General features: G+C 43.6%; 1 protein-coding gene across 11 annotated transcripts in view; it reads left to right on the forward strand.

Annotated features, from left to right (window-relative positions):
* Nucleotides 1-12,325, forward strand: part of ank1 (ankyrin 1) — a 232,977-nt gene that overhangs the window by 212,784 nt on the left and 7,868 nt on the right. For 7 of the 11 annotated variants that reach the window (XM_062961427.1, XM_062961434.1, XM_062961432.1 and 4 more), the window contains 6 exons: nt 5-397; nt 507-579; nt 4,120-4,393; nt 8,860-8,943; nt 10,334-10,399; nt 10,760-10,892. In XM_062961427.1, the coding sequence (XP_062817497.1) occupies nt 5-397; nt 507-579; nt 4,120-4,393; nt 8,860-8,943; nt 10,334-10,399; nt 10,760-10,858 (989 nt within the window). In that variant the 3' untranslated portion in view covers nt 10,859-10,892. Of the gene's footprint in view, nt 1-4; nt 405-506; nt 580-4,119; nt 4,394-5,646; nt 8,685-8,859; nt 8,944-10,333; nt 10,479-10,759; nt 10,893-12,325 lie in introns of those variants that run through there. The other 4 variants (XR_010000500.1, XM_062961428.1, XM_062961431.1 and 1 more) reach the window with 4 other exon arrangements.

The raw sequence follows: 12,325 nt of genomic DNA on the forward strand, positions 1-12,325 counted from the left end.
GCAGGTTACGCTTCGCTGCAGGACGAGCTGCTCTCCCCCGCCTCCCTGCATTATGCGCTGCCCTCCCCGCTGCGTGCTGACCAGTACTGGAGCGAGGTGGCCATTATGGATGCCATCCCCATGGCCGCCAGCGAGCAGGACGCCCTGATGGAGATGTCGGACATGCAGGTGTGGTCCTCGGGGCTGACCCCCTCGCTGGTGACCGCCGAAGACTCCTCCCTGGAGTGCAGCAAGGCCGAGGACTCGGACGCCACGAGCGAAGGCCGCTTCCCGGGGCAGATCCAGGAGGACGCCCACTGCGGCCCCGACCCGCTGGGCTCCATGGACCTGGTCGAGGATGACACAGTGGACTCAGACGCCATGAATGGCCTGATGGACATGCTAGAGCAGGAGGAAGGTCAGAGGTCAGAGGGGAGGAGGCCGGATGGCGAGCACCAGGCGGGCCTCGGGGCGGAGCGGGGCCTCTGCCGGGGCGGATTCCCATAGTGACCTCTCTCTCCTTGCAGGCCAGCAGAAGGTGCAAGCCCGCATCACGGAGTCGCCCTCCGTCAGCCGCGTCATAGACAAGGGCAAAGACAGGTAGGCGTTTTCTTGGTCCTCTTGCACTTGATTTCAATAAGGTTTATTATATTCCACCACGCAAAGTCCAGAAGCATATCCCCAGTGATCACGGGTGTTGTAATGTAGAAACCTTGTGCTGGGTCCATGAGACCAAGACAAGGACAATTCCAAATCAGTGCTGTTGTTCTTTGTTACAAGAACAGTATAAAGTGGTGTAAACCAAGACTGCAGTTTCAAAATCAGATAACAAATAATAATAATAATAATAATAATAATAATAATAATAATAATAATAACAACAACAACAACAACAACAATAACAACAACTGCAAAAGGCCACCCTACTGGGGTCTGCGTGCATCATCCGAAAATACATCACACAGTCCTAGACACTTGGGAAGTGTTCGACTTGTGTTTTTGTGAAACGAAATCCAGCATATCTATCTTGTTTGCTGTATCATAAAATAATAATAATAATAATAATAATAATAATAATAATAATAATAATAATAATAATAATAATAATAAGCTCAAGATTGAACTTCAAAGACTCTGACAGAAACCAGTACAGGTGATCCCGGTGGCGATCGGCACATTGGGTACCGTGCCAAAAGATCTCAGCCGGCATTTGGAAACAACAGACACTGACAGAATCACAATCTGCCAACTGCAAAAGGCCACCCTACTGGGATCTGTGCGCATCATCCGAAAATACATCACATAGTCCTAGACACTTGGGAAGTGTTCAACTTGTGATTTTGTGATACGAAATCCAGCATGTCTATCTTGTTTGCTGCGTCATACAATAATAATAATAATAATAATAATAATAATAATAATAATAATAATAATAATAATAATAAGTTGTTTATTTACATCCCGCCTCCGTCTCCCCGAAGAGGACTCGGGACGGCTCACAGAAATATCAAATAAAAACAATAACAGTGTACAATACATCAATAGACAAAAACATGCACTAATTATAAAATTAACCTATGAAATAAAAGCATGCTTAATAAAACATAAAATTAAAACCAGCGAGGTTACAGTAAAAAATAATAAATAAATAAAATGTGCATTATATGTTGTAAACTCAAGATAATAGATAAAGTGCAGCAGATTCGTTTGAAGTCAGTTTGGGATGGGAGGAGCCCTGAGCTAATGTTAAGTTGACCAGAAGAAGTGTGACCAGTGCAAAAAGGTCAAGGAACATCCTTATTATGGGGATGGACAGTCTTTAACCAAAGGCCTGTGTGAAGAGCCAGGTTTTTAGGCTCTTCCGAAACACCATCAGGGTGGGGGCTTGCCTGATCTCCCTGGGGAGCGAGTTCCAGAGCCGGGAAAACCAAAGAGGTTGGCCTGCCTTTTGTAGGCAAAAACTTGATTGGGATTGTTGTATGTTTTATAATAATAATAATAATAATAATAATAATAATAATAATAATAAATAATTATAATTAAATAATAATTAAATAATTTATAATTAAATAATTATAAACTGGACACAGATGGAACTGGACAATTTGGACAGAAAAACAAGAAAACTCATGACCATTCATCACTCACTGCACCCTCGCAGTGATGTTGACCGGCTATATCTGCCTAGAAAATCAGGGGGCAGAGGACTCTTACAAGTAAAACAAGCAGTCAAAGAAGAAGAACATGCCCTGGCAGAATATGTCAAGCAAAGTGAAGAACCTGCTTTGAGTGAAGTCAAAAATCAGAAACTCCTCAAAGCACAGCAGACAAAAAACCAGTACAAGAAAACCACACTACAAACTAGAGCTGACAACTGGCACAACAAAACATTGCATGGAAAGTTCCTTGACAAAATTGAAGGAAAAGCTGATAAAGAGAAGACCTGGCTCTGGCTCATGAACGGGACCCTGAAGAAGGAGACAGAAGGCCTGATCCTTGCAGCCCAGGAGCAAGACATCAGAACAAATGCAATTAAGGCCAAGATCGAAAAATCAGCTGATGACCCAAAGTGCAGACTGTGCAAGGAAACCGACGAAACCATTGATCATATCCTCAGCTGCTGTAAGAAAATTGCACAGACAGACTACAAACAGAGGCACAACTATGTGGCCCAAATGATTCATTGGAACCTATGCCTCAAGTATCACCTCCCTGCAGTTAAGAACTGGTGGGATCACAAACCTGCAAAGGTTGTGGAAAATGAGCATGCAAAGATACTGTGGGACTTCCGAATCCAGACTGACAAAGTTCTGGAACACAACACACCAGACATCACAGTTGCGGAAAAGAACAAGGTTTGGATCATTGATGTTGCCATCCCAGGTGACAGTCGCATTGAAGAAAAACAACAGGAAAAACTCAGCCGCTATCAGGACCTCAAGATTGAACTTCAAAGACTCTGGCAGAAACCAGTGCAGGTGGTCCCGGTGGTGATGGGCACACTGGGTGCCGTGCCAAAAGATCTCAGCCGGCATTTGGAAACAATAGACATTGACAAAATTACGATCTGCCAACTGCAAAAGGCCACCTTACTGGGATCTGCGCGCATCATCCGAAAATACATCACACAGTCCTAGACACTTGGGAAGTGTTCGACTTGTGATTTTGTGAAACGAAATCCAGCATATCTATCTTGTTTGCTGTGTCATACAACGTCGTTGTGTCAATAATAATAATAATAATAATAATAATAATAATAATAATAATAATAACTACTTTATTTTTATATCCTGCCTCTATCTCCCCAAAGGGGACTCAAGGCGGCTTACATGGGGCCAAGCCCGAATAAAAAACAAAGCACAACAATAGACAAGAGACATGCACAATTATAAAAATTTAAACATTACCCAATAAAAATAAATGACAAAAACTTAATAAAAACATGGATTAAAACGGAGAGGTTGTAAAAATAGACTGGGTAAAGTGCACCATATAAATATTGTAAACACGAGGTGACTGATAAAAGTGCTGCAAATTCTTGGAAGTGCGAATTGGGATGGGAATAGACCCTGTGTCTATATCAAGTTGACAAAGGTCAAAAGTGCAAACCGGTACAAGAATGGTCACAGATACAGGATTGTTATGGGGATGAGCAATCTTTATCCAAAGGCCGGACTGTATGGCCATGTTCCAGAAGTATTCTCTCCTGACGTTTTGCCCACATCTTTGGCAGGCATCCTTAGAGGTTGTGAGGATGCCTGCCATAGATGTGGCCGAAACGTCAGGAGAGAATACTTCTGGAACATGGCCATACAGCCCATAAAACATACAACAATCCTGTGATCCTGGCCATGAAAGCCTTCGACAACACAAAAATTTGATTTCCAAAGCTGATAGCCCAAAGAACTTCTGGATACCTCCAGAAGATTTAAAGACAGGGTACATGTTTTGAAGGGAAAAGACCACGTTTCTCCGTTTTTGTTTTAAGGCCAATGCAGGTACAAAAAAAAAGACAGACAAAAAGATTGACACATTTTCCCAATCATTGAGATGATTTTGACCATGTTCTTTTTGCCAACTGCTGGGATCCCTTGGCGCCCATCAAGTCTTTCCTGCTGTCTCTCTGTCCTCGGTCTCCAGGCTGGGCGAATGGGCCGTGGAGAGCTCCTTCATCTCGACCTTTTCGGACCTGCCCAAAGGAGTGTCGCTGAGTCCGCCCCGGTTGCGGCCGGCGGTCCCTTACAAGATGCGGGGCCGGGAGCGGGAGAGGCCGGAGCACATGCGGATCGACTCCTCGGAGGAGCGGGAGAGCCCCCCGCCACACAAGGAGTGGGCGCTCCACCCGGGGAGGCGGCAGGGCCTCACCCAGTGGCTCAAGGAGACCACCGATAGCAGCTTCTTTGGACAAACGCAGGTAGGAGGGTGCAAAGTTGTGTTCATAGACTCATCAAGTTGAAGAGATCATGGTTTCCTCCGTTCTGCTGAAATTGTCCAACATGCTTGAGGATTTCAGTGGATTCCCCCACGCAGGAAGCAGCCAGGCTTTGAAGCTGCAAGGCCATTAAATGCTAAGCTAGCTGGCCAATTGCAACATTCACACTTGCCTCAAACAGAGAAGAGTTTTTTCTCCCACATTGGACATTACTCCACAGATATATTAATACAGTAGAGTCTCGCTTATCCAAGCTTCTGGATTATTCAAGGCATTTTTGTAGTAAATATTTTAAATATATTGTGAATTTTTGGTGCTAAATTTGTAAATACAATAGAGTAGAGTCTCACTTATCCAACATTCTGGATTATCCAAGTCATTTTTGTAGTCAATGTTTTCAATATACAGTAGAGCAGGGGTCCTCAAACTTTTAAAGCAGAGGGCCGGTCCACAATCCTTCAGACTGTGGAGGGGCCGAATTATCATTTGAAAAAAAAAAAACCAAACAAATTCCTATGCACACTGCACATGTCTTCTTTGTAGTGCAAAACAACAATAACAATTAAAGAACAATACAATATTTAAAAATGAAAATAATTTTAACCAACATAAACCTATCAGGATTTCAATGGAAAGTGTGGGCCTGCTTCTGGCCAATGAGATAGTCAAGTTAATTATGATTGTTGTTGTTGTTGTGTGCCATCAAGTCATTTCAGACTTTGGGCGAGCCTAAGTCTAAAATTATTTATTTATTTATTTATTTACTACCTTTATTTACTACATTTATATCCCACCCTTCTCAGCCCGAAGGGGACTCAGAGCAGCTGTATGTACAAACAATATATTATATTATTAGCATAGCACAATATTAGCATTATATATTACTATATTGAACTATGCCACTATAAGGTAAAGGTTAAGGTTGCTCCTGACGTTAAGTCCAGTCGTGACCAACTCTGGGGGTTGGTGCTCATCTCCATTTCTAAGCCGAAGAGTCGGCGTTGTCCATAGACACCTCCAAGGTCATGTGGCCATTGACATGACTGCATGGAGCGCCGTTACCTTCCCGCCGGAGCAGTACCTATTGATCTACTCACATTTGCATGTTTTCAAACTGCGAGTTTGGCAGGAGCTGGGGCTAACAGCAGGCGCTCACTCTGCTCTCGGGATTTGAACCTGGGACCTTTTCGTCCGCACTGTCCTGTACCACTATACTGTAATATTATATGTAATATATAATATATAATTAACATTATTATATGGTATTATTAATAATATTATATTGTATAACATTACATTATTTTTAGCAATATTATATGTATATACAATATATTTTATTATTAAAACTGATATAAAATATTACATTATAAAACTGAGGGCGGGGGCCAGGTGAATGACCTTGGAGGGCCGCATCCGGCCCCCGGGCCTTAGTTTGGGGACCCCTGCAGTAGAGTCTCACTTATCCAAGCCTCGCTTATCCAAGCCAAGGCATTTTTGTAGTAAATATTTTCAATATATTGTGAATTTTTGGTGCTAAATTCGTAAAGACAGTACAGTAGAGTCTCACTTATCCAACATTCTGGATTATCCAACGCATTTTTGTAGTCAATGTTTTCAATACATCATGATATTTTGGTGCTAAATTTGTAAAATCGTAACCTAATTTGATGTTTAATAGGCTTTTCCTTACTCCCTCCTTATTATCCAAGATATTCACTTATCCAAGCATTTGCCAGCCCGTTTAGCTTGGATAAGTGAGACTCTACTGTTTCATGATATTTTGGTGCAAAATTCGTAAATACTGTAATTACAACATAACACTACTGCATACTGAACTACTTTTTCTGTCAAATTTGTTGTATAACATGATGTTTTGGTGCTTAATTTGTAAAATCATAACCTAATTTGCTGTTTAATAGGCTTTTCCTTAATCCCTCCTTATTATCCAACATATTTGCTTATCCAAGCTTCTCCTGGCCCGTTTAGCTTGGATAAGTGAGACTCTACTGTAATAATAATAATAATAATAATAACAATAATAATAAGAAGAAGAAGAAGAAGAAGAAGTTGTTTATTTGTATCCCGCCTCCATCTCCTCTGAAGGGGACTCGGGGCGGCTCTTAGAAATATCAGATACAAAAACAATAACAATATACAATACATCAACAAACAATAACATGCACCAGTAGTAGCATTTACACATTAACCAGAAAATTAAAAAAAAAACATAGAATTAAAAACAGTGAGGCCATAATAGTAGAACAGCAAAGTGCACAGTATAAATTGAGAATTAAAACTTAGATATTGTGCTACAACCCCACTTGCCTAGTTTTCAACAGACCTCACAACCTCTGAGGATGCCTGCCATAAATGAAGGGGAAACATCAGGAGAGAATGCTTCTGGAACATGGCCATACAGCCCGGAAAACTCACAGCAACCCAGTGATTCCGGCCATCAAAGCCTTTGACAACACATAGAATAGTGTTATTGCAAGGAAAGAAAACTTTATTTCCTTGTTACTGCAAGGAAAGAAAACTTTATCTGAAACGGTCGAGGCTGAGTGAGGGTTTTCACGCGACTATTTTCCTAAAACGGTCAAATGTTTTTGCTCCATCCTGTTTGATTTAGGACTCACTCTCATTGTTGGCTTTTTTGCTCAAAGGGTAGGCAGATGTGCAAAATCCCGCTGTCCTGCTGAGGTTTGCACTGCGGATCAGAAGGCGTTATTAATAATAATAATAATAATAATAATAATAATAATAATAATAATAATAACAATAACAACTTTATTTTTATACCCTGCCCCATCTCCCCGAAGGGACTTGGGCGGCTTATATGGGGTCACGCCCAGGCGAAACAGACAATATAAAACTCACAGTATAAAAACAGATCAATAAAAACAAATAAGATCACATATACAAAAATCATACATTGATAAAAAATTGCCTCTGCGTCTGTCTCTGTCTCTGTTCTATGTTATATGGCATTGAATGTTTGCTTTATATGTGTACAATGTGATCCGCCCTGAGTCCCCTGCAGTGTGAGAAGGGCGGAATATAAATACTGTCCCAGGCTGTGGTGCAAGCTGGTGAGCAGCCAGCTGCAGCCAGCTGAGACGAATCACTCTGACCAAGAGGTCATGAGTTCGAGGCCAGCTCGGAGCCGGCATTTGTCTTTGTCTTTGTTCTATGTCAAGGCATTGAATGTTTGCCTTATATGTGTAATGTGATCCGCCCTGAGTCCCCTTCGGGGTGAGAAGGGTGGAATATAAATACTGTAAATAAATAAATAAATAAATAATATCCTGAAAAAAACCTAAAAACAAACTGGGCCAAAAGTGCGAGTAGTGCGAACTATAATTAGGGGAGAGTTAAGTAGCCGAGACAGTAGTCCTGCTGCAATGCTAGGGAAGGAGTGCACAGGAAGAATATATCCGGCAAACAGAGTGAAAAAAGCTATAAAATAAAATAGACAACTAGGCAATCCCAATCTTTAGAAATCAACTTGGCTTGTTTCCTTCTGTTTGGGCCGAGGGGGGAACGGGCCAGGCGTGAGCCCGGCCTCCTGGTTGCATTTCACCTCCCGGCTCTATTTATAACGGCAACTGGGCAGCTTCTTTGCTTGCTTCCAAATTGGGTAGTCGCCTGAAAGGGACTTGAAATAGAACCTCCCCTGCATTCCTGACCATGGTGGGTAGCTGTGCCAGACTTAGGACATGCAGACCTTGGGGAAGTTACTTTTTTGGGACTACTGCTCCTCAAATCCCCTAGCCAGGCTTTAGTCATGTTGGCCATACTTTGTGAGCGTTCTCGAATTGATTTGGGTGCTGAATGTCCCAAGTCTTCAGAGCATGAAAGCCCTCGGCCAGGGCTCGGTGACATTGATAAGGCCTTCAGCTGTTGCCTCCTAGCTGAGCTTCTCCGGTTGGTCCTCAGCAGACCGGCTAAAATTACCGCACCTCCACCCACCCCTGAGTCAAGGCACAGGCATTGCTCTCCTGCCATGAACAGGGAAGGCACATTTTAGCGTTTGGGTCAGGACTGAGCCGGCGTCATGTGGGGCTTCCTGACCCAGCTGCTCATCAGCTTGGTGCTGTTGGGCTTCTTCCTGGTCAGCTGCCAAAACCTCTTGCACATCGCCCAGGGCTCCTTCCGCTTTGTGCTGAAGCACATCCACCAGGAGCTGGACAAGGAGCTGGGCGAGACTGAGGGGCTCAGCGATGACGAGGAGCCCGTCTCCACCCGCGTGGTGCGGCGACGTGTCATCGTCCAGGTAGCCGCCCAAGAGGGATTGGGGCCCCAGAGGAGCCTTTCAAGGGGTTGGCGGCACTGGCATCCCACGGCACGGGGCTCATGTCTTGCACCGTCAAGGGCAGCATGCAAACGCCCGGGAAGCTGATGGAGTTAAATTCATTAGACCTTTTTTTCACACCCTGTTCTTCTTTCAGGGTAACGAAGCACTGGATATTCCTGGGGAACAAGTGACTGAAGAACAATTCACTGATGAGCAAGGCAACATCATCACAAAGAAAGTGAGTTGGGGATGGAGTAGAAGGGAGGCGGGCATCAGCGTCAGAACCCTTGAAAAGCTAGCGTAAAAAGGGCTCTGTCTCCACCTTTATTCTGGACTGGAAGGCTGTTCCTTTATAGAAATACTAGCTGTGCCCAGCCACGCGTTGCTGTGGCAAAGTGGTGGTGGTATTGGTTAAAAGTTGTTGTGGAATTTTTATTTGACATTATTTGTATTTTTTTAATTAATTTTATTGTAACTTATCTTTTTTATTTATTATATTTTATTATTTTGTTGTATTATTTTTAGTTATTTTGTTATATTATTTTATTGTATTATTTTTTTAGTGTTTTTAATTATTTTAGTGTTTTTATTATTTTTTATTGTATTATTTGTATTTTATTTTTATTCTTTTATTAACATTGGGCTGAGTGGGTTGCTAGGAGACCAAGTGGGCGGAGCTTAGCCTTCTAAACTGGCAGCAATTGGATAAAAACAATTATTGCTCTCCCTCTAAGTAGGACTTTATTTTTCTTTTCTTTTTGTTGTATCAACCTAGAGGCATGGATGATGGCTTGTGTTGTCAAATTTCGAGGTTGGGGGGCCTGTAGTTTTGTTGTTTTGTGGGTCGCCGTGATGCCATCACTCTTTTATATATATATAGATGACACTAGATATCCAGTCATCCCTCTTTGCCAACTTTGTTTGTATGACTAGTTGATCCTTCAGTTAATTGACGGCCCCTGGTGGCACAGGGCTGAGCTGCTGAACATGCAGACCAAAAGGTCCCAGGTTCAAATCCCGGGAGCGGAATGAGCGCCCACTGTTAGCCCCAGCTCCTGCCAACCTAAGGTAGGTAAAGGTTTCCCCTGACGTTAAGTCCAGTTATGTCCGACTCTGGGGATTGGAGCTCATCTCCATTTCTAAGCCGAAGAGCCAGCATTGTCCGTAGACACCTCCAAGGTCATGTGGCTGGCATGACTGCATGGAGCATGTTACCTTCCGGCTGGAGATACCTATTGATCTACTCACATTTGCATGTTTTCGAACTGCTAGGTTGGTAGGAGTTGGAGCTAACAGCAGGCGCTCTTTCTGCTCCCGGGATTTGAACCTGGCACCTTTTGGTGCCAAACTAGCAGTTCGATAACATGCAAATGTGAGTAGATCAATAGGTACCAGGAAGGTAAAGGCGCTCCATGCAGTCATGCCAGCCACATGACCTTGGAGGTGTCTATGGACAACGGTGGCTCTTCGGCTTAGAAATTGAGATGAGCACCAACCCCCAGAGTTGGTCACAACTGGACTTAACGTCAGGGGAAACCTTGACAGCCATGAGATCTGCACCCCAGTTATTTGCACTTCAGGTGATCTTCAGGGCTGGCCTTACTTACTTTCTCACTCCTCCTCTGCAGATTATCCGGAAGGTGGTGCGGCAGCTGGATACGGATGGCACAGGCGATGGGCGGCAACATGAAGAGGTGATTATCACGGGTTCCCTGCAGAATCCTTATAAACTGGAAGGCAGTTGCTTTCTGAGAGGTGCCACTTGACAGCAAGGTAGCCGAGCCCTTTGGGTGGCTTGATCCCGTGGCTCTGGCTGCGTCCCCTCTGTCGTCTATCCCTTGCTCCGGCACCCTTTCTTTCTCATCCTTCCCCTGCTCCTTTGCCCACCTCAGACCTCTGACCAAACACAGTGGGATCTGCCATCTGACGCCCTTCTCCTTGTGTTTCTTTGTCTGTCCGTCTGTCTCTTTCTCTATCCGTCTGCCCACCTGCTCGCCTTGCTGGTTTGTCCGTGACTGTGTCCTGCTTTGCTGTCACTTGCCGCTGTTCCTCAGGAGGAGGCTCAAGGGAGCGCCCCAAGATCGGAGCTGCTTGGGGGCAGGATGGGGGCTCAGATAGTGAAACGAGCCAGCCTGAAAAGGGGGAAGCAGTGAACCCCCCAACCTCCCTCCAGTGGCCTCTTTGGAGGTAAAGACCCCTTTGTTCTTACTTGTAGCCGGGAGAGAGAGGGAGCGGATGTTAGTTGGGGTTGTGCCCGTGAGCTTCATTTGTAGTCCACCCTGGGTGGCAGCTTACCATCCTTAGCCCAGACCCATTGGCTTTGGGCTTGAGACTCAGTTAAAACAAGAAAGTGTTGCATGGGAAAGCCGGGAGAGAAGGATGATGATGGTGATGGTGATGGTGACGATGATGCCATGTCTCCATGCTGTGCAGTCCTGGGAGTTGTAATTTCCCAAGGTCCATCCCCTTCTCTTGGTGCATTTACACTATGGAATGAATGATCTTGGACCCGCCTTTGAATACCATAGCTCCATACTATGTGGTTGTGGGAGTTATAGTTTCCCAAGGTCCATCCCCTTTTCAGGATGCATCTACACTGGAAAATAAAGGCAGTCGGGACCTATTTTAAATGCCATTATTATTATTATTATTATTATTATTATTATTATTATTATTATTATTATTATTATTATTTATGACACAGCAAACAAGATAGATATGCTGGATTTCATATCACAAAATCACAAGTTGAACACTTCCCAAGTGTCTAGGACTGTGTGATGTATTTTCGGATGATGCGTGCAGATCCCAGTAGGGTGGCCTTTTGCAGTTGGCAGATCATGATTTTGTCAATGTCTATTGTTTCCAAATGCCGGCTGAGATCTTTTGGCACGGCACCCAATGTGCCGATCACCACTGGGATCACCTATACTGGTTTCTGCCAGAGTCTTTGCAGTTCAATCTTGAGGTCCTGATAGCGGCTGAGTTTTTCCTGTTGTATTTCGTCAATGCGACTGTCACCTGAGATGGTGACATCAATGATCCAAACCTATTTCTTTTCCACAACTGTGATGTCTGGTGTGTTGTGTTCCAGAACTTTGTAGTCTGGATTCGGAAGTCCCACAGTATCTTTGCGTGCTCATTTTCCAATACTTTTGCAGGTTTGTGATCCCACCAGTTCTTTGCTGCTGGGAGGTGGTACTTGAGGCATAAGTTCCAATGAATCATTTGGGCCACATAGTTGTGCCTCTGTTTGTAGTCTGTCTGTGCGATTTTCTTACAGCAGCTGAGGATATATATGATCAATGGTTTCATCGGTTTCCTTGCACAGTCTGCATTTTGGGTCATCAGCTGATTTTTCCATCTTGGCCTTAATTGCCTTTGTCCAGATGTCTTGCTCCTGGGCTGCAAGGATCAGGCCTTCTGTCTCCTTCTTCAGGGTCCCATTCATGAGCCAGAGCCAGGTCTAATTATTATTATTGTTGTTGTTATTATTATTATTATTATTATTATTATTATTATTATTATTATTATTATTATTATTGTGTGTGTGATATGGATGTATAAGCAAAGTAGAGCTGGTAACCACTGCCAACAGCAGTTTGAGTATTCCATCAGAA

This window comes from Anolis carolinensis, unplaced genomic scaffold, assembly GCF_035594765.1.
Source record: "Anolis carolinensis isolate JA03-04 unplaced genomic scaffold, rAnoCar3.1.pri scaffold_8, whole genome shotgun sequence".
NCBI classification, from domain to species: domain Eukaryota; kingdom Metazoa; phylum Chordata; class Lepidosauria; order Squamata; family Dactyloidae; genus Anolis; species Anolis carolinensis.